At 44.7% G+C, this 27721-nt stretch overlaps 1 protein-coding gene across 2 annotated transcripts; it reads left to right on the forward strand.

Moving 5' to 3' along the window:
• The first annotated feature begins 2432 nt into the window (after nucleotides 1–2432).
• Nucleotides 2433–16765, forward strand: TRIM35 (tripartite motif containing 35). 2 transcript variants are annotated; one of them, XM_035110820.2, is made up of 7 exons: nucleotides 2433–2685; nucleotides 4162–4621; nucleotides 8349–8444; nucleotides 9069–9299; nucleotides 9518–9540; nucleotides 11191–11312; nucleotides 14506–16765. In XM_035110820.2, exons 1-7 carry the CDS (start codon nucleotides 2579–2581, stop codon nucleotides 15072–15074), a joined length of 1608 nt encoding a protein of 535 aa, XP_034966711.1. In that variant the 5' UTR covers nucleotides 2433–2578; the 3' UTR covers nucleotides 15075–16765. The 2 variants fall into 2 exon arrangements, with proteins under 2 accessions (XP_034966711.1, XP_034966712.1); XM_035110821.2 differs by lacking the exon at nucleotides 2433–2685 and adding an exon at nucleotides 2810–2963.
• The last annotated feature ends 10956 nt before the right edge of the window (nucleotides 16766–27721 follow it).

Here is a 27721-nt window from a genome sequence, read left to right on the forward strand (position 1 = left end):
GCCACTTGCAAGAATTTTTAAGCTTCTCTCCAACTGTTGGTGTGCATGTATGAAATACCAGTTAAACGCCCTCGTGTCAAGCTTTTTAACGGGGAGGGCCACAAAGATGGATTTACAATTATATGTCAAGTTTCCTGCATTTTTCGTGTCACCTTTAAACAGATGTGTGCTATCCAAAGTGGGTTTCTTTAGTCCTTTGCCTACCAGTTTACAAATACCGTAGCTGCACACATTCAGGAACAGATCCCACAACTGCATACCTGGCACTCACAGCTCTGTCCTCCAACGCTTTGCTGCTGCTCTCTGCTGTCCAGAATCTGCCACCTGAGGCAGCCTGCCTGATGACGGGGCCGGCTCTCATGGTCGGGCTGCTCCATATGGCATTTTTTGGAGGGAAATGGTTAATATGACATGTTCCTTGGCTGCTCTTCTTCTCTGCACTCTCCCCTCATTTTACCAAATTCACTTGAGAATGGAAGGAACAGAACACTGAAAAACAAACAAACAGTACAGTGGTACCTTGGTTCTCAAACTTAATCCGTTCCGGAAGTCCGCTCCAAAACCAAAGTGTTCCAAAACGAAGGTGCGCTTTCCCATAGAGAGTAATGCAAAATGGATTAATCCGTTCCAGACTTTTAAAAGCAACCCCTATAAAACAGCAATTTAACATGGATTTTACTATCTAACGAGACCATTGATCCATTAAAATGAAAGCAATAAACAATATACTTCAGTCACACAGTCTATCAGTAGCTGAACTGGGTTCCACACAGTCACAAAAACAAAATAAAGAAGAGCCGGCAAAACAAAAATGCAAAATAAATCGCAAAAACAGACAGACCTCAGCGTAACACTCAAAATGGAAGTGTGGCACTCAAATTGGAAGCGTGACACTCAAAACGGAGCATGTTCAGTTTCTGGGGGGGGGGGAGAATCACTTACTTGTGGGTTTGCAGTGTTTGGGTTCCAAGTTGTTTGAGCACCAAGGCATTGGAGAAACAAGGTATCACTGTACAGTACTGGCTTTTAGGGTATGTCCTTTAACATGCTGGGCATTAAAGGTAAAGGGACCCCTGACCATTAGGTCCAGTCATGACCGACTCTGGGGTTGCGCGCTCATCTCGCATTATTGGCCGAGGGAGCCGGCGTATAGCTTCCAGGTCATGTGGCCAGCATGACAAAGCCGCTTCTGACAAACCAGAGCAGCACCAAGGTTTTACCTTCCCGCTGTAGCGGTTCCTATTTATCTACTTGCAATTTGACGTGCTTTTGAACTGCTAGGTTGGCAGGAGCTGGGACCAAGCAACGGGAGCTCACCCCGTCACAGGGATTCGAACCGCCGACCTTCTGATCAGCAAGCCCTAGGCTCAGTGGTTTAACCCACAGTGCCACCTGGGTCCCCCTATGCTGGGCATTAAATAACAGTAGTGACACACAAGTCTAGGCAGTGTGCATGGAGGTGCATGGGCTGCCCAGATGACAAGACCCACCCACCTACCCAGCCTCACTGATGTGATTCAAAGAAAGCAGAGCAACATGTTTGGCACCAGCTTGGGGGCAAAAGTTGCCAAAAGAAGCCCCGGGGGCCTTCTGGCGGTTCCCTCACTGCGAGAAGTGAGGTTACAGGGAACCAGGCAGAAGACCTTCTCCGCAGTGGCAACCACCCTGAGGAATGCCCTCCCATCAGATGTCAAGGAGATAAGTTAACAATACAAGATGACACCTGAAGGCAGCCGTTTAAAGGGAAGTTTTTAAATGTTTTAGCATGTTTCTTATACAGTGGAACCTCGGTTTATGAACACCTCGTATTACGAATTTTCGGTTTACAAACGCCGCGGACCCATCTGGAACAGATTAATTCACTTTCCATTACTTTCAATGGGAAACTTCACTTCAGTTTATGAACGCTTCAGTTTATGAACAGACTTCCGGAACCAATTGTGTTCATAAACCGAGGTACCACTGTATATGCTGGAAGCCGCCTAGAGTGGCTGGGGCAACGAAGTCAGATGGGCAGGGTAGAAATAATAAAATAATAATAATTAAAAGCCTCCCTAGAATCAATAAAACTCACAATGTCAAGCAACATCAAAGCAGTTTGCAGTTCTGAAGCCAGATGAGGCAGGATCCGCCTTTCGCCAAGCCAGACCGAGTGTCTTCCCCTAATACTAGATTTTCTCGTTCAAGATGCATCAAAGAGTTTTTTTTGCATCCTGCTCCCTCCCTGAAATGTTTGCAGTTATTCCCCTTTTTGCACCCTCTGCCTGCTCGCTGTCGGGGTGGGAAGACATTTCGCCCGCCTCCCTGGTGTCTGGCTCGTTGCCCCAAACACCTTGACCTAATTTCTTCGCCAACTTGGAAGCCTCCTTGGCACAGGTATGAGATCTGGCTCGCTCAACCGGCTCGGAGCAGCTGCCATTCCCCAGCTTGAGCTGGGCGGAGCCTGCAGCCCCGTCCGACTCGCCTCCGGGAGGGACATAAAAGGAAAGACGGAGGCTCCCGACCTCTTTTGCTCTGCAACGCGGGGTTGCCAGCTACTTTTGCAAAAAAGAAAAAGTGTCATCTGCAAACAGTGGCCATGGCTTCCTTGTTCGCGGGCGAACTGGCTCGCCGCCCCCGCCGCCGAAGGGGCACCAGGACCTGCTGCCAGGGGTGCCTGCCTGCTTCCCCCAGCAACGAGCCAAGGTAAGGGCCGGGAGGAGATTTGGGGTGGGAGAGGTATCCCCTGCCCCGAAGATGCTGCAAGGATGCACGCGGGCCACCTGGTCCAGCAGCCCACGTGGCTCGACCTGGTGGCCTCCGAGGCCGGAGCGGTGGCTTCACCATTCGGTCCTCGCGCCTGGCAAACTTGGCTCCGGAGTCGCTCCCTGCCAATAACGGCCGGTTTACACGAGGAGCGCGCGCGCGCGCGCGTTTTCCTTCGTTTCTTCCCAGCGTCCCTCGGATTGGAAAGCAAAACCGCGGTTAGTTGCGTTCTCCGCTCTTTTATTCCCATTTTAAGTAAAGAGGTCGCTTCAGCTCTCTAGTTAGGAAACATCCCCCCCCCCCCGCTTCTTCTTTTTTATTCCCGGTTTTTTTTTTAAAAAAGAACAACTCACTTCTGCTTCCTAGTTGGGAAACAGTTTCTCCCTCCCCCCCGCCTCTTTTATTCCCGGGTTGTTGTGTTTTTAAAATAATAAAAGCTCACTTCTGCTTTCTGTCGCGCGTAGAACATGCAGCCTCAGCCCAAGTTAGCGTTTACTCCGAAGCAAATCACGTGGAGGCCAACAATATTTGCTCCAAAATTATTTGCTGCGTATGCGTATTGCCTCCCTGGAGCTCAAAGTGGCCCACATACATAATACATTTTATCCTCACAACAACCCTGTCTACAGTCAGGGTACGGTAACTGGCCAAAGGTCGCCCAGTAAGCTTCATGGCCGCGTGTGGGGTGGGATTTGAACTCCGGTCTCTCCCAGTTCCTAGTCACCGAACTGATTCCATGTTTGCAAAACTATAGCTCCTGTTAAGTTTCTCAAATCGAAACGCCCTTGGATCGAATTTTGATCATCCGGAACGTTCGAATAGATTTACTTCGGAGCGAGTGTGTCTAAACACGCGGGTGCAAGCCCCTCCTTCCGCGGAAGCGCGTTTGGGATGGGAACCGCTGGAAACCCAAAGCCGCTCCCTAAGAAGCCCAAGGTTGCCAGAGCGCGCAGCATTCAAGGGGGTGGTGCTTTGAAGAGATCCTAGGAAACCGGGGGCAGTTACTCCCGAGTAAACGCTCTCCTGGGGCTGCTGATCAGCCCCTTGCAACAGCAAGGCCTATTCCTGAGTAAAGGCGGTGCGGAAGGGAGCGCGCAAAAATCCACTTCTCCGCCTCCGGGGCTTTCCTATTCGCTGCGTCAATTCCTGCTCAAGAGGAAACCCATTTCCAGCTCTAGAGGCTGGGGCTTGGAAAGATGCCCTGGATGGGCGGCACCACCCGCTCCTTTTCCCACTGGCCTCATGCGCTGTCAGTCAAAATCAGTTTCTGTATTCAAATGGCAAAATAAACTAGGGTGGGGCTTGCCCTGGAAAGTTTATTAGCAGCCTGCAGCTGTGAGTCATAAACTGGGGGAGCAGCAACAGCTGGTTGTCTGTTGGATTTTTGCAGCTGACTTGTTCCCTTTTCTCCTGCAGCAAACCCATGGCCAAGCAAGCCTCTTTGCCTTTTGCCCAGTCCCTGCCCCCTGCTACTACCATCAAGGAGGAGCTGCTGTGCCCCATCTGCTATGAGCCCTTCAAAGATGCCGTCACCCTCCGCTGCGGGCACAACTTCTGCAAAGGCTGCGTGAGCCGGTCCTGGGAGAACCAGGCCCACCATGTCTGCCCCGTGTGCAAGGCAGCCTGCTCCCCTGAGGAGCTCCGCACCAACCACACCCTGGCCAATATTGTGGAGATGTTCCTCTTGCAGGAGAAGAAGAAGCAGCAGCAGCAGGGGGAGGCTGGGGAGTCCTCTCCCCTCTGTCCTGTGCATGGAGAGGAAGCCAAGCTCTTCTGCCTGGAGGACAAGGACCTGGTCTGCTTTGTGTGCCAAAGCTCCAAGCAGCATGTGGACCACAGGATGAAGCCTGTGGCAGAGATGGCCAAGAACTACAGGGTAAGCTCCCCTGGGGCTCTGGATGGTGCAAGAAGGTCCTCTAAGAGTTGGAGGGCTCTCCTTCATTGGAGGTTTCTAAGCAGACCTTTGAATGGCCACCTTTCAGGGATATTTTTTAGTTGTGATGGCAGGGGCTGGACTAGATAACTCTTGGGGTCCCTTCCAACTCTACAATTCTGGATGCTATAAGAGGGAGGAGCTGTATGTGATTTGAGATCAGCCCAGACTGGATGTGGGGAACCTTTCGGCTGCTAGATGTTGCTGAACTACAATTCCCATTATCCCTGGCTGTGCTTGCTGAAGTTGGTGAGAGCTGTAGTTCAGTAACACTTGGAGGGCCAAAGATAGATTCACTAGAAGCATATCATGTTCTACCTTGGCTGCATACAAAGGCTGCTTTATATCTCTGAAACTGCCTTCTGATGGATGTTTAGCAATGCCAGCCTCTGTACCCCCACTTGCCCATCTCTTAGGCCAGACAGCATGTTGCCTTTGCCATAGTGGTGATGGGCACCCACTGGTGAGTTCCTCTCCCAGCCACCATAATATTCTCAAACACCACTAGCTGCATAAATTGGGGCCGCCCCACATCAAAGCCTTCTCCTTGCCAATGATTTGGGGTATAGGAATTTGTTGCATGAGGACCCTGCTTCATGTGACATGAGTGATGTTGGTCCCTCCCCCGGGAGTTTGTGGACTGTCCTTACTTGGAGGTTTTTAAGGAGAGGCTGGATGGCCACCTGCCATGTATTATCGAGTTGCGATTCCTGCATTGCAGGGGGTTGGACTAGATGACCTTTGGTGTACCAACTCTGATACCCCATAGCAAATGGGATGGGGAGGGCTGTAGCTCAGTGACAGAGCAACTGCTTTTCATGCAGAAAGTCATAGGTTCAATGATTTGATACCAGTTAAGATCCAGGCTTCTCCAGTTAAGTGTAGGGAAGGAAGACCTTTGTCGGAGAGCCTTTGCCAGTCAGTCCAGACAAGGCTGGGCTAGATTCCCAGTCCTCCCTGGAGATGAGAGATGCTGGCGACCTTCTGTATGTAAAGCAGTTGTTCTGCAGCTGAAGTACAGTTCTTCTCTGAACCAGTGGATTAACTGAAGGAGTTTAAGGATTTAGGGCCTGCTGAGGTGCCAGAAAACATTTCCTAATCCTTTTGCCTGCAGTTGAAGTAAAATACAACTCATCTTTACTATTGCAACGTAGGCAATGCATTTAAAACCCAAACAAACTCACAATTGGTCCCTTATGAAAGCTGAGGCCCAGAATCACTAAAATGACATGCACTTTTAAAAACAACAACTTGCAGAAGCGTTCCTATTTTTCACCACAACATTCTCCAGGGGGGTTGCAGAAACACAGAGCTTTGGTTAGATTGGAAACAGCTGCAACTTGGATCCTGCAACTATTTCCAGCTTAACGTATCTCGCCATCTGTAATACTTCCTCCAATTCAAAAGTTGGGGAAATGTTCCCAAAATAAAAATGTCCACTTGATGATGGAATGAGATATTGAAGTGGCCAAGCAGTTTCCGAGGAAGAGGGTTTCCAACTGCAGAATCACACACTGGGGAAGAGCCCCGCGGAAGTCCCCATATGGGGTGCTGACTTTTCAGCAGATGGTGACCGCATATTTTAAAGCCTTTTCTCTAGAGAACCTATGGCCCTCCAAGTGTTGTTGGGCTGCAATTGCCATCAGCCGCAGTCATGGGGAGATGTCCTCCAGCCCAAGAGCAACTGTGTGGACCCACAGAATTTATCTCTGAAAAACTCCATGTGGATGTTTGTAGGGCTTGCAAGCTGACTTGCAAAATAAAAATTTGAAATCTCTTACAAACCAGATGAAAATGCAGTGTAAAGTGCCAAAATTGCTAAACCTCCATGGGTGGGGCAAACCAGATTTTGTGGCAAGTTTCCTGTTGCTGTGTGAAATGCCAACAGTATTGCTTGTTTCAATTTGGCAAATTTTGTTGGTTCCTGGTTATTTCCCATGTGGGTAACCTATACAGTATACTGAAAACGAGTATACTGAAAACGAGCCACAGAAACACCAGTGGTGGGTTGCCCTGATTTGGGGGGGGGGAGGTATATTAAGATAGTAATGCAGTCAAACTTTGCTTTGGAACGGAGGCTCCAAATGGATTTTGAGTCCCCACGGGGAGAGGCTCTTTGAGGTGGTTGTATTGGGTTACTGTATTGAAAGATGGCTGTTGTTGCTTGAAAGAAAGGATGTTGTTGTTGTTTAGTCGTTTAGTCGTGTCCGACTCTTCGTGACCCCACGGACCATAGCACGCCAGGCACTCCTGTCCTGCACCGCCTCCCGCAGTTTGGTCAAACTCATGTTCGTAGCTTCGAGAACACTGTCCAACCATCTTGTCCTCTGTCGTCCCCTTCTCCTAGTGCCCTCAATCTTTCCCAACATCAGGGTCTTTTCCAAGGATTCTTCTCTTCTCATGAGGTGGCCAAAGTATTGGAGCCTCAGCTTCACGATCTGTCCTTCCAGGGAGCACTCAGGGCTGATTTCCTTAAGAATGGATAGGTTTGATCTTCTTGCAGTCCATGGGACTCTCAAGAGTCTCCTCCAGCACCATAATTCAAAAGCATCAATTCTTCGGCGATCAGCCTTCTTTATGGTCCAGCTCTCACTTCCATACATCACTACTGGGAAAACCATAGCTTTAACTATACGGACCTTTGTCGGCAAGGTGATGTCTCTGCTTTTTAAGATGCTGTCTAGGTTTGTCATTGCTTTTCTCCCAAGAAGCAGGCGTCTTTTAATTTCGTGACTGCTGTCACCATCTGCAGTGATCAAGGAGCCCAAGAAAGTAAAATCTCTCACTGCCTCCATTTCTTCCCCTTCTAATGGGCTTTGAAGTGGTGGGAAGGGATGTTGGAGGCTAAAGGAAGCGGTGTGCATTTTGAGTCACTCTTTCCAGGCAAAGTTTCCATCTGTCTCTGACAGAAGTATGAGTTGCTGTGAGTCACCCAACCTCATGTCTAATTCCAGTCTCCATGAGTTAGGAGGAGGGAGGACTGCACCGTATATAATTCAATGTGTAAGAATGACAAATTGGGCTTGTGTTTTGGGGAGCCCCCCCCCCCCAGTTTTGAACCAGAGATCACCAGGGCCATGTGAAGGGTTTTGCCACCAAAGCACTTGTCTGTCCCCTGACAGCCCTCCAAGGCACAGTGAAAAGTTTACGCACAGTTTCACTTGTGTAGAATATGTGTTGTTCTTGAGCTATTAATAATTTGATTCCACATGTCCCAGGAATGTTGCATGTTTCTTGAGATTCTGCATGTAGTGGAGAGCTTGGTGTGCATGCTTCATCCGACCCCTTGTGCTGAAAATGATGCCTGAACACTTATAGAGGTGGGAGTTTGTATTGCAAGCCACACTTGTGGGTCCCAGTTCTGTCTCTATCCATTCATGTCATCTAGTAGTAGTCCAACCTCTGCTTAAAAACCTCCAAGGAAGGAGAGTCCACCACCTCCCGAGGGAGCCTGAAGATGAGCTGTTTGTAGTTGTTCTATGTTTTTTTGAAGATTCATGAGTGTTCTATGACAGAAGTGCAGACAACTACTGCTAGGGACTGCTGCTCAAGCATTTCAGGAGAGTTAATCCTGTACAGTATTGTGTAATAGATGAAGTTTCCCTTTTCCTAGAATTCGGAAACAGGTAGTATAAGATGCTAAGCTCTTTCTTCTCTGCCTTAATTCCAGGCTAAGTGCAAAGACATGGAAAGCTCCCTGCAGGACAAGGTGAAAGAATTTGGAAGAATAAAGTCTGATTTCAGGCTCATTGCAAACCACAACAAGGTGAGCATCTGACTCTGAGCTCCTAATTGTGCAGTGCACTGTCCTAGGGCACACCTCCAAGCACTCTGTGTATCCAGGAGAGACCTTCCCTTCCATCATGCTTGTGTGTGGCTATGGATTGGGAGGGACAGGTGTCATGTTCTGTATTCAAGCCTCCCCTGCTCTGTACTGTGAAGATATTTTATATTTTTATGTTCTGAACCACCCTATGATTGATGACTGGCAGTGGCTCCCCAGGGATTTAGGCAAGGGGGCATTCCCAGCCTTGCCTGGCAATGCTAGGGATCAAACCTGGGGCTTTCTGCATACCAAGCCTGTGCTCTACCACCGAGCTATGGCCTTCCTCAACTCTGCTACTGCTGCAGTAGCACAGGAGAAGCTCTGATGTGTAAGGTTTCTTTTACACATTGAGTTGTGTTGTACTACAGTGGTGCATATTAGTTTGCAAACTCTGTTAGTGTCTCTCTTAGGACTGTTTAGGTGCTGAGGAATTATAAAAGTCCTAAGAGTATACAAGAACTCTGTTATGGTTTGTGTCTCTTATTTTGCAGAACTGTCCTGCATTTGAAGCTACATCCTTGTTTTATTTTGTCTTTCTTTCTCTCCCCTGCCACCCACCCCCAGGAAGAAAGTGCTATGTTGGAGAAGGAGATTAAAAAGCAGTTTGAACAACTGCACAAGTTCCTGCAGAATGAGGAGAAGACTATTCTGGAAGAGTTGCGGGAGGAGGCCCGGAAGAAGCAGGACCTGATTGAAGACAAAATCAGGGAGCTATCGGAAGAAAGCAATGTCTTGGTACAGGAAGTTGGCCAGCTGCAGGCTGACCTGAAGGAGGAGGATGTTTCCTTCCTCAAGGTAATCTGGGCATCTGGCTCCATATCCCAAATGAAATGGGAATATTTCTTCCTTCTGTACCCCCCCCCCCCCAAAAAAAAAAAACCTAGTCCACTGAATGATGCCTCTGATTCTGAAGACTTGTCCTCTTGGTAGGATGATGTACAGCTCTCCCCAAACCCCCTTGAAACTTTTAATAGAGTTTCTTCTCTGATTCCACTTTCTTCTTTTTCTTACAGAAACACAAAAACCGGAAACGCAGGTTTGTTGCTAATTTCTTAGATTTCTAACCCATTGTGAAGGAAAAACTAAAAATCCTGTATGTGGTTGACTTGGGGATTAATATGTTGCCTCATAGTTTTGCCTGTCAGGAGAAACAAGTTGAAAGGTGTCACAAATTAATTAACAGAGGTTTGGATGTTTGTGGATTAAAATGCAGAACAGGAGGTAACTTCAAGGCTTTAATTAGCCCGCGACTTGCATTGACATTCAGATCAAGGTGGGTCTCAGAATACAAGGAACACACACGCTGGCACTTCTTATGCCTTCAAGCCAATCTAACATATGTAGATAGAAGGGACAGCTCAGTGTGAGGGAAAGCAGGATGCAATTAGCCTGTTTTATTCTACTGTACTCTAGTTGCTCGGTTTGGGTAATTGCTCTGTATGCATGTAATCAGTCATATGTTTAACTCTCCCCCCCCCCCATAATAACAACAACAACAACAATAACTCCATTGTTTTAAAACAACCCATTTGTGTGCATGAATGGGTTCCATCTTTTGTACTGAATGCAGAAGCTATTCTCAGAACACCACACACAACGGGAAAATGTGTGTGTGTTTTTATTTGGACTATTTTATAATCTGCACCGTCAGCACAATCATGGTCTAAGGGCAGCTAGCAGAAATGTAATAAAAACAATACACAAATTAAAATAGCAAAAACTTAGGAACATCCCCTCCCTCCAAGAATGGTTAAAAGTTTTTTTAAAACCCAAAGATTGTAGATTCTGGGATGTTTAAAACCTGGGGAAAGACATGCATAAATGAGAGTAATGATAGCTCACTGGAAGGACAGATTGTGAAGCTGAGGCTCCAATACTTTGGCCACCTCATGAGAAGAGAAGAATCCTTGGAAAAGACCCTGATGTTGGGAAAGATTGAGGGCACTAGGAGAAGGGGACGGCAGAGGACGAGATGGTTGGACAGTGTTCTCGAAGCTACGAACATGAGTCTGACCAAACTGCGGGAGGCAGTGCAAGACAGGAGTGCCTGGCGTGCTCTCGTCCAAGGGGTCACGAAGAGTCGGACACGACTAAACGACTAAACAACAACAACGAGGGTGCCAGGGCAACCTCCTTGGGAAGGTTGTTCCCATAGGTAAGGAGTCAGCACTGAAAACGCTTTTTCTGCAGTCACTACCTGCTGCTTCTCAAAATAGCAGAGGCACCCAGAGAAATCTCAGATTTCTGAGCATTGAAGCACCCCTGGAGAAGTGATAAGAGTATTCTGATAATGTATGTTTTTAAACATGCAACAAAGAAGGCTTGAATCTTTTTTCATAAAATTGATTTGAGATTCCCACGAATCCTGACTGGGGGAGGGTGTAGGTATGAGATATGAAGATGGCTGATTTGCAGTCTTTTGAACATTTGCATGATCCTAGACACTTGTCCTCTTGGTAGGATGATGTACAGCCCTCCCCAAACCCCCTCGAAACTTTTAATAGAGTTTCTCAGTAATGGTTTCTTCTCTGATGGGGTCACGAAGAGCTGGACACGACTAAACGACTAAACAACAAGACACTTGCATTCAGAAGGTTTGGGATTGGTCCATCTATAAGATGTTTGGTTTTTCTAAAACTGGGTCCACCTTGCTCACCTCTTTGTTTGTCTGAATTGTGTTTCCTAGAATTGCCTGGACAGTAGAACAGCCAGAAGCAATCCCACCAGGGACTCTGATAGAAGTCACCAAGTATTTGGGCTCTTTGCAGTATAATGTATGGAAGAAGATGCTGAATATCATCAAAGTTGGTAGGTTTCTTAGATGCCAGGAGAAAAGGAATCTGTGACTCTTCAGCTGTAGGTCATAAATGTTACCTCATCCCTTCCGTAGAACACATTGAGGTAGCTTATTGCAAGTACTGGTGATAATTCCATAATGCCCTTTCCTATAAAAAATAAGTTTCTCTCGTAATGAAAGGATGCATAGAATAAAACCCCTGTAGGTTCCGGTTTCCGCCTGCAGGAATGGCGGACCTGTTTTCCATCTCTCTGACCTTCGTAAGGAATTTGGCGGTTGCTAGGGGAGTAAATGGCAACCCCCTACCCTCTCCGGGGGTTACGGAGAGGGGCCGCTGGCCCGCGATGCCCCCAGACCCACTCCGACTGTTTTTGGAGTGGGGGGAGCTTGGGCTGAGCACTTACGACGGCCAGGACTCCCGGACGCTAATCTGCATGGCGGGGATTTCCATGGTTAAAGAAGATAATTAGGCTTAAATCTATGGACATACTTCAGAAGGAGGGGAAGAAGCGCTGTTTACTGCTGAGAATTTTATGCTGCTGAGCGAGAGGAGTCAAAGAATGTACGGCATCTGGAAGAAGGATTGATGGGGACGGAGCGATAAGGGAAGCAAGTTTTTATTTTTTCTTCATATTGTTGCCTCGTATCTTCCCGGACGCGATGTCCTGGCTTGTTTGGAGTGAAAGAGAAGCAAAAGACTGTGTGAGTTGAACTCTATAGCTGTTGTTACTGAGCATATTTCTTAAAGATGTGAAGTTGCCGATGAGAAAAGCCCCCCCCTAGTCAGACGGAAGGAGTTCTGGACGCGTTCGGAGGATTTATGAGCTGTGACGCACTTTAAATTGGAGCAGCGACCTGAAGCTAAGTTCAGCTATAGGGCAAGGAGATCCATTAATTTACCAAGAGTTCATGGTTGGATGTTTGGGTCTCCTGCCTGAAAAAGCTGTAAATTCTATAAAGATAAATAAATCGTAAATCTTCATGGCTATGAGAGAAAATGAAAGTGATTTGAGCCTTTTAAGATGGCGCTGCTACTCCGTCGCAACAGGGAGCTCCACTAAGAAGATTTATGGGGAGGCTGGACTGATTAACTCACACAGGAGAAAGAACATCTGTGAAACTTCGTTTGACATTTATCTCAGCAGCTGGAACAATCGGATGAAAGTGGAAAACATCTAGGTGACTGTAAGGGGAAGATTTGGAATATTATGAGCTTGGAGGACGATTTGAACTTTAGAAATAAGACGGCAGTGGACAGTTGCGAGGAATTCCCAATTTCTTGAAGCATGGGAACCCAAAAATAAATTATTTAGATGATTTGGCATAACATTCGGTTTGATTGATATATATATGTGTATAATTTGAAATATTGAATGTGATATAATTGGTTTTAATTGGAAAATTAATAAAAATATTTTTTAAAAAAAAAAAAAAAAAAAGAATAAAACCCCTGTAATATTCCACCCTTGCTTGTCCTGACGGCACTGAAATATAAACTCCAAATGGAGGAGAATAATACTTATTTGGGTACAGTGAAAACTGGCTGGGCGTGTATTAATAGGTGCTCAGATTGCATGCTTTATTCTAAGCAAATCCTCAACTTCTGGCACAGAATGTTGTGACAGAATGTGTGTATGTTGCTTTTCAGTAGGACGCTGTAATATATATTTTACTCTTGAATTGGTTCCTAAGATAACAAGTGACAGAAGTACTCCTGAATTGTACCTGTTTTTGTGGGTGAAGATTTTTCACACCTGAATGAATTATGTTACACTTAATAATAATAATAAACAATATTTTTTTATTTGTACCCCACCCTCCCCGGCCGGAGCCAGGCTCAGAGCGGCTAACATCATATAAATAATACAATATGCATATAAACAAGCTATCAATCAATTAAAATGCAACCCTGCTTAGGGAAGCTTTTAATGTTCAATAGATTATTGTATTTTAATGTGTTGGAAGCCTCCCAGAGTGGCTGGGGAGGCCCAGCCAGATGGGCGGGTATAAATAATAAATTATTATTATTATTATTATTATTATTATTATTCCAAAATTAATTCAAATCAAAATTAAAACTGAACAAATGACAATCCTCAGGTTAAAATTGAAAGCGGTTAAATTCCAGCCGGCATATTGTGGCAAAAGCCACTGTTCCTTCAGTGCATAGTGATGGGTGAAATGTGGGGTTCTAATCCCTGTTGGTAACAGCAATTAATAGAGCTAGGGAATAGTCTCTCTCCTTGCTCTTTTATCCAGGAGAAGACAGTGGGCAGCACTGATGAGAGATTAATTACAGGTTGGGCAAAAATTAAGCAATTTTTGAGTTTTGTCCTTTTTTTAAAGAAGCTTGGGAGAGGGAGGTGGAGCCAAGAAACAGTGAGGTGCCAAGGAATGTGGGCATATGTAGAGGAATGATCTGCAGTGGAAAGTTGCATTTCCACTCCGAAATCTCCTCTACATTGCTGTGTTGAGTATTGTTTGGTAAGCAGCAGCTTATTGTTGCCATTAGAGGGCAGCAGTGCATGGGTAATCTACATCAGCCTGCAGCAGCCTGGTGTCCTCGGGATGCTTTGGAGAACTCCCATCAGTTCCAGCCAGCACAGCCATGCTAATGGAAGTTGGAGTTCAAAACATCCAGTATTTGTCTTTTTCTTTAATTTTGAAGAAGGGTGCTGACATTTCACGAGTGTGTGGGCAGAAGCTTGCAAGTGAATTGAAAACCATATATGTCCCAGGCCTCCATGCCACGTAGTAGGCTGGCATGGCTTCTCAAGAGCAGGTTTACTCATGAGGAAATATCCATACTTGTGTCCTCACTGTGCCTGCTGCCTTGTTTTATTCTCTCCTGGCTTTTGTGTGCCAGGAGGTGTCTAGGAGGGGACAAATTGGAATAGTACAATTAGTATAATAGTATAATTGGATTCCTAATTATTCCTGCATTGCAGAGGGTTGGACTAGATGACCCTTGGAGTCCCGTCAAACTTTACAGATCTTTCATTCTATTAATTATTAACCTGTTATAAACCTAAAAACTTATACAGGTGACACTCGGAAAATTAGAATATCATCGAAAAGTGCATTTATTTCAGCAATGCAACTTATTATTTTTTCTTTTTCTTTTAATTTTTACAAATGCTTATCTTTTGTTTTAAATTCCCTCTTTTCATATTCCTCATATGTAATAATTGTCTCCTTTTGCAGTCCCGTTCAGCTTTGATCCCAATACAGCTGACAGTTGGTTGGGAGTTTCTGATGATCTCACCAGCATTAACACCTGCAAGTACAAGCTGATGGTGGAAGTCCCTGAACGCTTCTCCATGGGCATGCCATGTGTCCTGGGCTCCAAGAGCTATTCCAAAGGGTCTCACATTTGGGAGGTCGATATTGGCAGCATTGAGTCCTGGTACATCGGGGTGGCCAGTAAATCCTGTGGCCGCTATTGGAGCTTTGGCTGTGATTCCCGTTTGGGGCTTGGCTACATGTCCCGCATGCAGGGTACCAAGAGCAGGAAAGGCCAGTCCTTCCAGCCCATCCTGTCAGAGACTGGGCGCAGGAAGAACCTCAAGAGAGTGCGAGTGGAGCTGGACTGTGACGAAGGGGAGCTCTCCTTCTATGACACTGAGCAGAAGAGCCACGTCTACACTTTCCATGACAAGTTTGGAGAAGTCTTTCCGTACTTCTGCATCTGCAGCGTACATGCCGGGTCACCATCTGAGCCATTCAAGATCTGCCCGTTTCAGGTTCATATCAAGAAAGACTATCCAAACTGAGTTTATCCCTCCCTGTGCACCCATACATCCTTGCAAAAGCTTGCCTTTCTTACCTAACCAACACTGAGGCAGTAAAGAGAACCTAGACTATTCTTCAATATTTATGATATGGAGACATTCTCAGCAAGGCCAGAAAAAGTGGCTGTCTTAAGCTGCAGTTTTGGGGTTGCCATTCAGATTTAATCCACTCTGGAAGTTCTACACAATCCTCCTTGTGAACAGAAAGGGGCGCAAGAGCAGCTTGCTACGGAGAAACCTCTTTATGTGCAGATAAATAGGGGAGGGAGGGTACTTGAGCTGCCCAGTTAAACCGTGTGTTTGTGTAAGGGGCTGTGTTTTATTCACAGTGCAATCCACGCCCCAACACATTAATGTAGGGACTTGGCATGAGCATGACAGCACATGTATGAGATGAATCTAGCATGCTGCTGCCTATGCTTTGAGGTAGTAGCTATGAGAAGGGAGGCGGCAGGCAGGCTGGCTGTCATTTTAATGGGGTGGATGGATGAATACCACAAAATGGCTTTCTTGCTGCCTAACCATCTGGCAGACGCCTATCCCTGTTCCTCCTCTCTAGAGCAGCAGAGGCGGCTGTAATTAAGCCCTCATCATCAAGCCATCTCCTACTCTGCACCAGGCACAGCAAAAGATTTATAGGGGCTTGGGAAAGGGCTTGGAATAGACAAGGCGGGCCCTGATTGGCTCTGAACTGTCAGCATTATGTCACCATCACCCAATCAAAAGATACCACCTCCCCACTGAGCATGTGTTAGAAGTCTAGCAGGGGAAGTAACCCTTTTATGGCTCTCGGCTTTGGAGATTTCTGGTTACTTCATATTTCCTGGCAGAGGGTAAATCTGTAACTGTCCCTTATATTCTGACCCCCAAAGCATTGCTATACCTTTAAAAAAAAAAGCTGCATGACAGGCAGGTATTTCATCATATGAAGTTTCCTACCCAACCCAATATGAGTGATGGTTCATTTGGAGTAGGAAAGCACCCCTTCCGAAAAGCAAAACAAAATGTGACACTTTGTTTGCAGCACCAGGGCTTGAGGAAGATGCTGTATAACTGTGATGGGGAACCTTTTTGGCCCACCCACACACTCCTGCTACTCATCTGTCAAAGTTGGCCTGCAGGGAAATAGTGACCAAGCGGAATTGAGCTCCTAGCCTGTCAGCTGATGGACCAGGGAGTTCAATCCAGCTCTCCAGCTGCAGGTCACATCTGATGTTGGATGTTGGGCACATGGATGTGGTTTGGGGGAAACTGCTTGTGTTTCATTTGGGGAGGAATATCTGGCCAAATTTGACCCATGGGCCAGAGGTTCCCTGCTGTATGCAATGGAGATGGTTTAAACAAATTCTCTATGCTGTGTAGTCTCCATGGAAATAGGTAGGCAACTTTTTAGTCAACATATTTTTTGCTGGGCTGCATGCTGTGAAAAGTGACAGGTTTTTGTCAAGCTGCTCTTAAAAGCCCAGGAACAGGAAAAATGCAGTTTCTTTCTGATCTGTTGACAGCTGCATTTGGGATTGTCCTGGTGGAAGTGTTTTACTCATTTGCTGGGTCTGCTCACCATATCTGGAGTTGTTAAAGGAATGCCATTTCAGGATAGATGGGCTATGGCTGTGCCTCTCCCAGCCTTGTTTATATGGAGCTTTGCTTAAGTTCTGTAAGCATTTCATCTGCTTTCTTGTGGCACGAATTGTTTAACAGGCAATTGATACTCCTGCCTCTCAGTATATTATCCAGAGCCTTGTACAAAAAAAGTTTATATTCAAAACAGCATGTTTTCCTAAACAATGGATTGACATTGTAATTAAAATAAACACTTGTTCATGTTGCAAATGCATTCAGAACTTTTGACTGACAACCACTCAAGTGCCTTAAAACATTCTGTAGTTTTGAATGTACATTCTGTACTTGAATGGCAGGTTGGACTTACCATGAGGTGTCCTTCTGGTCAGCAGAGAGTGGAGCACACAGCAAAGAGTTAACTTCTGTAGTAGTCGGCACTGGTTGAATGATCAGGTGGTGCCGGGCAGCCAGGAGGGGAAGTGGAACCTTACTGCAACGCCAGGTCTTGAAAAGCTTTGAGGGTGAGGCTGGTCCAACACCTAGTAATAATAACATTGTGAACATAAGACTAACAGTTGGAGCCTCTGAGAGTTCCTGTTCTAGGCGGATCAGAGGAACTAGCCCCATGAAGCCAAAGGTCCCATCTGGGTGGGGTGCTGCACTCTCCACTGACCAGAAGGACACTTTAGATATCCATATTATATTTTCCAGTGACAACAGATAAAACTCTGAAAGGCCATCTGTAATTTCACTGGTAACAACAAAGGACTTGAACCAATGGCTTCAAGTTACAAGAAATGTGATTCCAACTAAATGTCAAGAAGAATTTTCTTCCGGTAAGAGCTGTTTTGACAGTAGGAGGTTGTGGACTCTCCCTCCTTTGCTTTTAAGCAGAAGTTGGATGGCTAGCTGTTGGTTTTTGTTCTTGTAACCTTATGGAACTTAACTACCCTCTCTTCCAGTTCTGTATTCTTTCCTGTCGTTCCAGAATATTTTCTGTTTTATGGTTCTGCAGTCAATGTAACCCAAATCCTTGATTTCAGTGTTTGGGGATTGCAGAAAAACAAAAATTCTAACAACAATTATGTAATCGAAACAAAACAAAACAAATTATTTCCAGTAGCACCTTAGAGACCAACTAAGTTAGTTGGTCTCTAAGGTGCTACTGGAAAGAATTTTTTTTTGTTTGTTTCGACTACGTCAGACCAACACGGCTACCTACCTGTAACAATTATGTAACTTATAGTTTGTTGTGTGTGTTTCCTTTCCTGAATCAGAGAATCCATTTCCTTCTCTGAAAAAGCACCTTGCCATATCGTTTACTGCAGTGCCGCTCCCTGTGTCCCTTAGTGACACAATAACCCTGTCACATAAAATTCCAACAAAGGAAACTGAACCACGTGCTGTTGGCTAGCAGCTAGCCATAACTAAGACCGCAAAGGGGCAGTGGTCAGTCACTGCTGTGTTGACAGAAGTATTAGCGCTCAAGCATGCACACACATCCCTCCAACTGAAGAGGATGACCAGCTGCAAAGGGAGGCAGCAAGGCTTGGCAACTGCAGCTTGTACTTTGAGGATGGAAAAAAGCTACACCTGCTGGAATTTCTTCTGCTACACATCTGTGAAGGAAATAGGACCTGTAATCTTTTGGTACTTTGTCCAAAGCATGGACATTTCAGATGGGTGGATACTGATTGTCATCTCACTAATGATGAAAAGGCACTGTGTCTGTTTAGAAACACAATTAATTTGAAAAAAAAAGCTTTAGCTGCCTTGATTCTAAAATTCAAGTCCCTTCTCCAAAACCCATCCCTGTGAAGCCTTTAGGTTTTTTTTCTTTATCCTCAGCTGAACAATCCTGTAGAATACTTAAAACTGTCTGGGTGTATTCATACATCTTTCACATGTCTCTCACACAAATTTCAGATTTTCAGCTCCTTGGGGCAGGGGTCCTTGTTAGCTCAGTCCATAAAGTAGAGCTATAATAACAATACTAAAGAAGTCATGGATTTTTAAAGAACAAATCTAGTCTCTGACCTAGTTATTGAGAATTACACCTAGTATTTATGCCCTTTCCTTAGCTGGTTCCCTGAATGCTATTCCAACACTTGCCCATACTCGTCCTCTGTACTATCAAGGAATAGAGGTTGGGCATTTGTTAGTGGTCCCAAATCCATAGGAACATAACCGATGCTAATGTTGCAATCATATGAACGGCAAAATTTATTTATTTGCCTGGGCATTTTGAAGTTTTAAGTTGATCTGGTTGGACACTGAGAACTAGGGTTGCCAGGTCAGAAAAAACCCAACCATTGAGATTTCAGAGCCCAAACCTGAGACTTAGAGGTGGCCTCCAGTGATGTCACTGGGGATGGGTGGGATCTGATGATGTCATTAAGCATGACATTAAGCATTGGCCACAACTGATTAAAGCCAGGATGAGGGCCTTTTTGGTAGTTGCACCCATCCTGTGGAACGCCATCCCAGCAGACATCAAAGAGATAAACAGACGTGACTTTTAGAAGACATTTGAAGGCAGCCGTTTGGGGAAATTTTCAGTATGTGATGTTATGTTAAGTCTAACAAGCAAATATGTAACTGGCTGGAAATTAAGATAGAAAGTTTATCTGAAAGGAGTGTTCCTATGCTTGTTGTGAACAGCTGGTGTTAATGATGAAATTACCTGTCAGTACTGTATTTAATTTCCTTCTGACCTTGTTACCTACACCCCTCAGTGCTTATGCCATTATACAATTTGTTGCTCTTTAAGGTTCTGCAAGACATTTCTTGCTTGTTCAGAAAAAAAGACATTTAATAGTTCATAGGAACATATAACATTAACATCAACATACAAGATCACCTCTGCAGGTCTACCTGTCTGGCATTTGAGGCAATCTGGCAGAAGTAGAAACTGGACACACTAGTTCAAGGCAGATTATCTTCCCCAGAGTCGGACTCTGCTTTTAATACACACACTTTACTCCCCAAACACTTCTTCTTAAAACATGCGATGTGATTGGAGGTGTGGTCCAGCCAAGTAAACATCGCAAGGATCCTCTTTTCACACCGAAAACACATGCACACACAATTTATTTCCCAAACTCTGTGTTAAGACACAGGTGGGAAGCAAAGAAAAAAGTCGAAACAAAAAATAAAATAAAATTCCTTCCAGTAGCACCTTAGAGACCAACTAAGTTTGTCATAGGTATGAGCTTTCGTGTGCATGCACACTTCTTCAGATACTTCAGAAAAAAGTATGAAGCTAGCAGAAGCCCCTTTTTTGAATTGGTCTTCAATTCAGATTTCAGTTTAGAAAACTCATCTGTTTCCCTTAAAACACACTTTCTCCCCACTGCCCTAGTTCCCAGCACTCAGGCATGCCAATTCCAGGGTGGTGAGGGGGCTGCAGCCCCTCCTCAATTATATTTGAGGGGGCCGAGTCCCCCCAAATTCAATGGGCACCACCAGATTCAGAGATGTTTCCATGTGACACGAGTGCCAGGGCGCAGGCCGGGGGAAGCGATCTCTTGGGTGGACGGAGCAACGTTGAAGTCCTGGCAGCGCCCAGGGAAGGAAGCGCCCATGCCAGGCCCTTCCTACTGTCCCTGTGTCTGACACTCTCTCTTCTCTGAGTCTCACTGTGGCTCCTAGGCAGGAGCCGCTGCAGCTCGGAGTTCAGTTCTGCTTCTGCCCTGGCCTGGGTCGCCACCCTCTGCAACCAGCTGTGCCCTGAGCACCCGTGATAAGGACAAAATCTTGGGGTATGGTACTTAAACCGTTTCCCGAATTCACTAGGGTCTAGCCCTGTGGGTTCAGAATATGTCAGGTTCAAGTAAGAAACCACAGCCGGGCAGACTGAAGGCAAACAGCTGCTAGGAAGCCTTGAGCGGTTATTGTTGCAACAAGGTTTCGACCTCCACGAAAAGGGAAGAAGGCGAGAACGAAAGGTCACATGGGTTTAAAAGTTCCCAAAGTTTCAAACAGCAGCATCAAAGCATCACAGATATGTCACAGAAAAGGTGTGGTGTTAGGTAGAAATCTGAGATCCATCAATCATACATTATTGCAACATCTGTCTCACACTGGCAGAAGAATTTACAAGTCCTTTTGTCATTAAAACTTGGTTGGCCCCGTTTATTGGCTCTTCCTGGGTCTCTCTCCGCTCTGGCTTTCCGTCTGGGTATTGTGATTCTGATAACAGCTAAGGCGGATCTACACTCAGGGCTTATAACTGTGGAATGTTCAGGGGGGCAGGAAAGGATATATTGTTTATTAATATCCTTCCTAACTTGTGCTAGCAAGTTCCTTTACTTAGCAGAGTTTATTATATTTATTGTTTATTATATTACATTCCCCCCTTTACATGCACAGCACATAGCTGGTTGCAGGCTCATGTGAGCTTCTCACTAGTATACAATTCAGTGTGTCTCAGATTGAATTGTACGTTCCTGGTAAGTTCCCTTGAATCCCTCTTAAAATAATAAAGATGCCACAATCTTATTCAAAGTCAACAAAAGAAGTTTACTTAAATCAGTTCGCAGTTGGATTCCTGAAGGCAGACTTGGTTACAAATATGTACATGTGGATCTACCCCATATGGGGGAATAATCCCAGTGCTTCTGCTACCCGAGAGCTAGCAGAGCAAGCCTAGCTAGAAGCTGGTCCAATGAAGAAGGGTGTCAAAAAGAGGGAAGGGTGCTGCTCGACTTGTCCTTTTGTTACCTGGACAGGTTAGGTCACACCCACCTTCTATCACATGCAAAAGCAAGGATGCTCCACCCAGGAGGAACAGGACGTTTCGACTGGCTGGACCAAACATTCCCTCGCATGTCCACTCTAGGGAAACAAGGAATGTTGCATTTGACTGCCTCTTATGGATTACATCCCATAATGACATTAAGAAAGGACAAAGGAATGGTTTTCATAACGTAGATGGACACATGAAGTCCTACTTTTAGCAATCACAATGATTTAGAAATCATGACACCAGAGAGCTCTGCAGAGCAACCATGGAACCAGCAGTAGGGAAACACCGTTTTGCAGGAGAAAACAAAAGAAACGCTTTAAAATTACAAGTTCGCCCTATAACGTTTTAGAACAGTTTATCTCATATCGTTCTAATAACGTTAAACAGGCCAGTGTAGATCCAGCCCTTTGTCAGGACTGGTAGCACCCTGCTGGGCAGGTGGGAGAATTATCCTGGGATGGCGCATATTGAGGGATGGCGCATCTTGCCATCTTATGGGATGGCGCATCTTGAGGATTATGGTGCCCCCCATTCATGTCATGAGTCAGTTCCCCTCCCCTCCATCCCTGGACCACACTTCCTTCCATTACCTTTTGGAACTAAATAAAACCATCTATTTGCTTATTTTGGGGGAATGCCTATGCTTCAAAAAGTGGGGTTTCCTTGGCTTAGGGTGGCACTGGGAGTCCAGTATAATGGAGCTCTGGAGCTCTGGCCGTTGTCAAGTCCTGCCAGCGCAGTGTGCAAGCTCAGGGGGCCAACGCTTCTGATGTGTTGGTTGGGTGCCCCCCTTTTGTCCCTAACACCCGTTTCCAGCAAACTAGTGCTGCTGCGGCTGGAGGCAGCGGTGGTGGGGCACTCTGCACATGCTCAGGTGCATGTTCCCCCACCTCCCTCCGCCGAGTCTCTTTGCCTTCCCTCCAATAACCCTATCTGTGCCCATTTCACTCCCCATGGCCCATTTCGTCTGTAAGCCGCCTTGAGTCCATTAGGGTATAAATAAATATATATATATTATTACTGTATAGCAGGGGTGGCCAACTCCCAAGAGACTGTGATCTACTCACAGAGTTAAAAACTGGCGGTGATCTACCCCTTTTTGGGGTAGTTCATGTCAAAATTGTTGAGCTTTTTTCAGGAAGGAGGAAGGCCCATTTTTAAGGGGTTCATGTCAAAGTTGTCAAAGGCTTTTTTTTGTCAAAGGCTTTTTTTAGGGGGAAGAAAGCCCCGTTTCTTTGGGGTGCAGGGCAAAAATGTTGAGCTTTTATTAAGGGAGCCAAAGTTGTTGAGCTTCTTTGGGGGGAGCCAGTGATCTACCAGTGATCTACCACAGACGCCCAGTGATCTACCGGTAGATCACGATCTACCTGTTGGACGTGCCTGCTGTATAGCATAATAAAAATGTGTCCCTCCCTCCTTCCCTCCCTCCCTTTTAATCTCCCCTCAGAGATCTTTTCCATATAGCCACCCACACGCTCCCCAAGCGCCCCCACTTTCCCGCCCTTTTCAAGGGTTCTTTCTCCTCAGTGCTGAGGAAAGAAAGGGAAAAGGGCGGGAAAAGAGGAGGCCTCCGTTAGGTCTCTATAGGGTCGCCATATGTCTCGAGTTTCCCAGACCTACACAGAATACTGCACTCGGAAGCAGCAGTGCCCAGGCGGAAACCGGAAAAATGTATGGGAAAATCTGGATGCATGGCAACCCGTGCTGGCAGTGTAGTTCTTGCCGATTTTCCTTTAAAAATAGCTCAAAACAGTCATTTGAGGGACAAAAAAGAGAGAGAGAGAGAAAGCTCAACACGTTTTGTGTCCGGATTTTCACTTTCTAAAATATGGCAACCCTAGTTATGCTCCTAAAGCAAACTGTTCTAATTCCACCTAACAGTCCCTCATATATTCCTAACAAAATAAAAAAAATTCCTTCCAGCAGCACCTTAAAAGACCAACTAAGTTTTTTATTTTGGTATGAGCTTTCGTGTGCATGCATACTTCTTCAGATACACACGAAAGCTCATACCAAAATAAAAAAACTTAGTTGGTCTTTAAGGTGCTGCTGGAAGGAATTTTTTTATTTTGTTTTGACTACGTCAGACCAACATGGCTACCTACCTGTAACCTCATATATTCCTATTTCTCCCCCCCCCCCACCATAACTAGCTTCCTCTCGGCAGCCATTCTTTTAGCCCCATTTGTCCGCATGTTTTTAATAGATTATATGCACATACTTTCATAGAATTAAAACTCTCTCTCTATATATAGCTTAAATCCCAATAAAGCTTCAGTTCTATTAATGTTTTCTTGTTTCTTAATGGGTCCCATCCCTCCCCCTTATGTTCTGATCTGTTCTCAAATGATATGTAAGCTGCCTTGAGCCTTTGTCAGGGAAAAAGGTGGGGCATTAACAACAACTATTAATAATATTATTTCTTTATTTATTATTAATAATAATTCTTCTCTCCCCCTTATGTTCTGATCTGTTTTCATTTGATATGTAAGCCGCCTTGAGCCTTTGTCGGGGGGGGGGGAGGCGGGACATTAACAACAACAACAACAACAACAACAACAACAACAACAACAACAACAACACTGAAATACTGTACAAAAAAAACCCATAGAACCCTTTTTATGTATGTAGCGGCTAGGATTTTAATAGCAAAAAAATGGAAAGGCGACTTAATCCCCACAAAAACTGATTGGCAAGCGAAGATGGTAGAACATTTAGAACTCACGAAAATGACTGGGAGAATGAGAGGAAACTTAAAACCAGAAAGTCAACAAAGATTGGATAATATTTAAAGAAGTATTGTGATAATGCAAATCTCCTGACAGATTTAGATTGAATCTTGAAGTATAAGGAAACTATAAAAGTAAAATTTCTTTTGATAAGTAATAGAAAGATAATAATCATATTGAAGTGCATATAGATTAATAAGGTGTAAAAAGTACAATGAGGTGAATCGGAAGTTAATGACATGTTGCTAGTTAGTGTCTATGTTTGTTTATGTGGTTTTTGTCCTGTTTATGTTATATGTAAATCGTTTTGTAATAAAGAATTGTTTTTAAAAAACTTGTTGTTGTTGTTGATATCCCCACCGCCGGCTTTTTCACTGCGACCTCTTTTTCTTCCCCTCAGCGAAAGTCGCCTAGAGGAAAAGGGCGGGAAAAGGGAGGGACTATTATGCTGCGCTTGTTGTGAGGGGAAAAGAAAGGCAGGGCCGCAGTGCGCTTCAAGGGGGAGAAGCGAGCCCGACACAATAGAAAGGGATAAATTGTAAATGCTTAACGGGTACTGTAGTAGCCACGTTGCCCGGCGTAACAGGTTGCAGCAGCAACTTCTCCTGAGGGAGAAGGAGGCTATTGAGGAAAGCGCCTCCAGTTTCCAGAACTTTCGCCTTGAAAAGGCACATTTCCCTGTCACCTGGGCGTTGATCTTGGTTATTTTCTTTAGGTACCAGAAGAAGGGAAATCTCTCTCCCTCACACTCTGCCCTCAAAGAAAAGACCAACCACTGATACCGCAGGGGGGAAAGGAAAGGCTCCTTTTAAAGTTTTCCCCAAAACTGAAGTAAAATAAAGAGAGCACCAGAACCCAGGCATCTACACCTTGCTGCCAGTCCAAAATCTGTTTTCACAGTCTTGTCATTCTTACATTACTTTTTCTACAACTTAAGGAACATTGCCATTTTTTAAAAAAGCATTAGTCCTCCTGTGTGAAAAATGGTTTGCGATATATTTCCATACCAAAAAGTGGAGGGGGTGGGGTGGGGATCCACTAGTGATCACAAAAAAACATGCCAGCTTTATGGTTACCCAATGCCCTTAAGGTGTTAAATGTTGTTAGGCTGCAATCCTAAATGCACAGACCTGGGAGTCTGCGCCATTTAATTCAATGGGTTTTTCTTCTGAACAGATAGGCCTGGTATTGTTTGCTAAGGGGGGGGGGGTTAGAAAGCCTGATGTTAAGCCCAGTCTGCAGGGTTGTTCTCTTTTTTCCTTTCAGTCTTAAAACAGTAATAGAAGAAACAGTTTGGGGAAATAAAGATTAATTGAAGAAAACTATCTCAGCAGAGGAACTCTGCCTCAGCAGTATGGATTGGTTTCATTGCAACCAGTGTTTCAGCCAGGAGGGATCTGATTTCTCTGTCACCAGCTGTGGACACATATTTTGCAAAAAATGTGCTGGCTCAGGTAAGAGCACCAGCATGTCATGACTACCTTGTCTGGGACGGATTCAGACATGCCATCATAGCCTTTATTAAGGTGTCACAGGACCCTTTGATTGACATTCAAACAATCACTGATTCCCGACCCCCTACAGATGTGCAATAAACCTTCATTTCAGTTTCCTGCACATATAACTTTGTTGCTTATGTTTCTGTTTATGTATATCATTTCCCTGCTACATTCTACAGTCCTATATTTAACATTAAGAAATGCAACGTAGGAATCTTAACTCCATGGTGGATCAAAAATAATTGAATGTTTAAATTTTCAAAAAAATATATGAGTTAATCTTAATGCTGCAATTTTTATATTAACAATTTCTGGCCTGTTTTAACGAGTTTTAAGACAATCTAAGGACTTTGAATCTAAAGACTCGTGATTTCAGAGGACTGATCTGTTTTGTTCTTTTGGAACAGTAATTTTCAGTATGTGTACTAACTTTCTGCATTTGAATCATGACAGATAAATGCCCATCTTGTGGAACAAGCACAAAATATTTGCTTCTTAATGATAGTGTAAGTTGTGGCTTCTACTTACCTTGAAGCAAAACATGGTAAGATGACCTCCCTTAGATCCCAAAATCTTTAATAACGTATCCATCAGTGGTGAATATCCCCTTCTGTGTGTTTCTCCTTCTGACCCACAGATGCAGCCAGAAGCAAAAAAGTTTTTCAAAAGCCCAGTTGAACTTGTACTCGGCCAGATTGCCCATATTTCTCAGGTAAGAGTAAAGGCTTGTCCATACTTGTGCTTGTCCTGCCACTTTCCCCTGGGAAAACCCATTATTTCCTGCAGAATCAGCGCAAACATCATTTGAGTTTTTTGCAAATTAACCTTTGCTCTCATTCAGCAGTAAAGAGCTGGGTTTTCCCAGGGAAAGCAGCAGGAAAAATAGAAAACCTCTTGGACTTGTGCTTTCTAGGCACAGGACAAGTGAATTTTGGATGAGTCCTAACACACCAGACACCGGTCCTGAAATTCATTCTTGATCCTGGATTCTAAAATATGTGGCACTGACTGTCAAAACGAAAGACAATGCAAGGAAGGAACGCTCAATAGCCTTGAGTCTGAAGTTAGCGATTAGTTCCTAATTCTTTATTCAAAAGTTCAAAACAGAGCTGCATGAGAAGTCTGAATAACAAACTGAAATTTATATCAAAATTCCTTCCAATAGCACCTTAGAGACCAATTAAGTTTGTCATTGGTGTATGCCAACTCTAGGTATATGCGCAGAGTCAAAGTCACTTGCTGAATGTAATGTGTATCTCAAATAATGGAGTTACTTACAGGTAGGTAGCCGTGTTGGTCTGGCATAGTCGAAACAAAATAAAAAAAATTCCTTCCAGTAGCACCTTAGAGACCAACTAAGTTTGTCATTGGTGCGAGCTTTCGTGTGCAAACTTAGTTGGTCTCTAAGGTGCTACTGGAATGATTTTTTTATTTTGTTTCAAATAATGGAGTTAGATACACGTAGGTAGCCATGTTGGTCTGATGTAGTCGAAACAAAACAAAATAATCCTTCCAGTAGCACCTTAGAGACAAACTAAGTTTGTCATTGGAAGAAATGTGCATGCACATGAAAGCTCATACCAATGACAAACTTAGTTGGTTTCTAAGGTGCTACTGAAAGGATTTTTTTTAAATTTTGTTTCAAATAATGGAATTTGGTGATTACTTTTCAGCTATGGCTGGTGTTCTAGTTGCCTGCAAAGAAAGCATTATGTGAATAGTGGAGCTGCTTGAAGTGCTTTCATCACTGTCTGTGCAAATGAATGGTTTTCTTTCCAGTTACAGTTACTGAAAATTAATTTGGCAAGTTTGCATCAGAAGCAATTTTGGACAGCACTGATTGCCTATCATTTGATGAACTTCCCCCACTACCCTGGAGCAGTTCACAACTTAAAATAAAAGATTGTACTCCTTTTGAAAATGCAAGAAATGGATGTTTAATTGAAAAGGCAGAGTTACTTTCAATCATAATGCATTGATGGGGGAAAGCCAAGCTTCCTCCCACCCTTGAGGAAAAAAATCTACTGCAACTCCTGTTTTAATGCTTCATTTGTCTGAATGAAATGAGTGGCCATACCCTCTAGAACAGTG

The sequence above is a fragment of the Zootoca vivipara genome, chromosome 3 (assembly GCF_963506605.1).
Source record: "Zootoca vivipara chromosome 3, rZooViv1.1, whole genome shotgun sequence".
In the NCBI taxonomy this organism is placed as follows: domain Eukaryota; kingdom Metazoa; phylum Chordata; class Lepidosauria; order Squamata; family Lacertidae; genus Zootoca; species Zootoca vivipara.

Excerpts from the sequence above, each read along its gene's own strand:
- TRIM35 (XM_035110820.2), top strand. The coding sequence starts at position 2,579 with ATGGCTTCCTTGTTCGCGGGCGAACTGGCTCGCCGCCCCCGCCGCCGA. Across the intron at positions 2,686-4,161 it reads TCCCCCAGCAACGAGCCAAG|CAAACCCATGGCCAAGCAAG; the intron begins GTAAGGGCCGGG and ends TTTCTCCTGCAG. Across the intron at positions 11,313-14,505 it reads GCTGAATATCATCAAAGTTG|TCCCGTTCAGCTTTGATCCC; the intron begins GTAGGTTTCTTA and ends CTCCTTTTGCAG.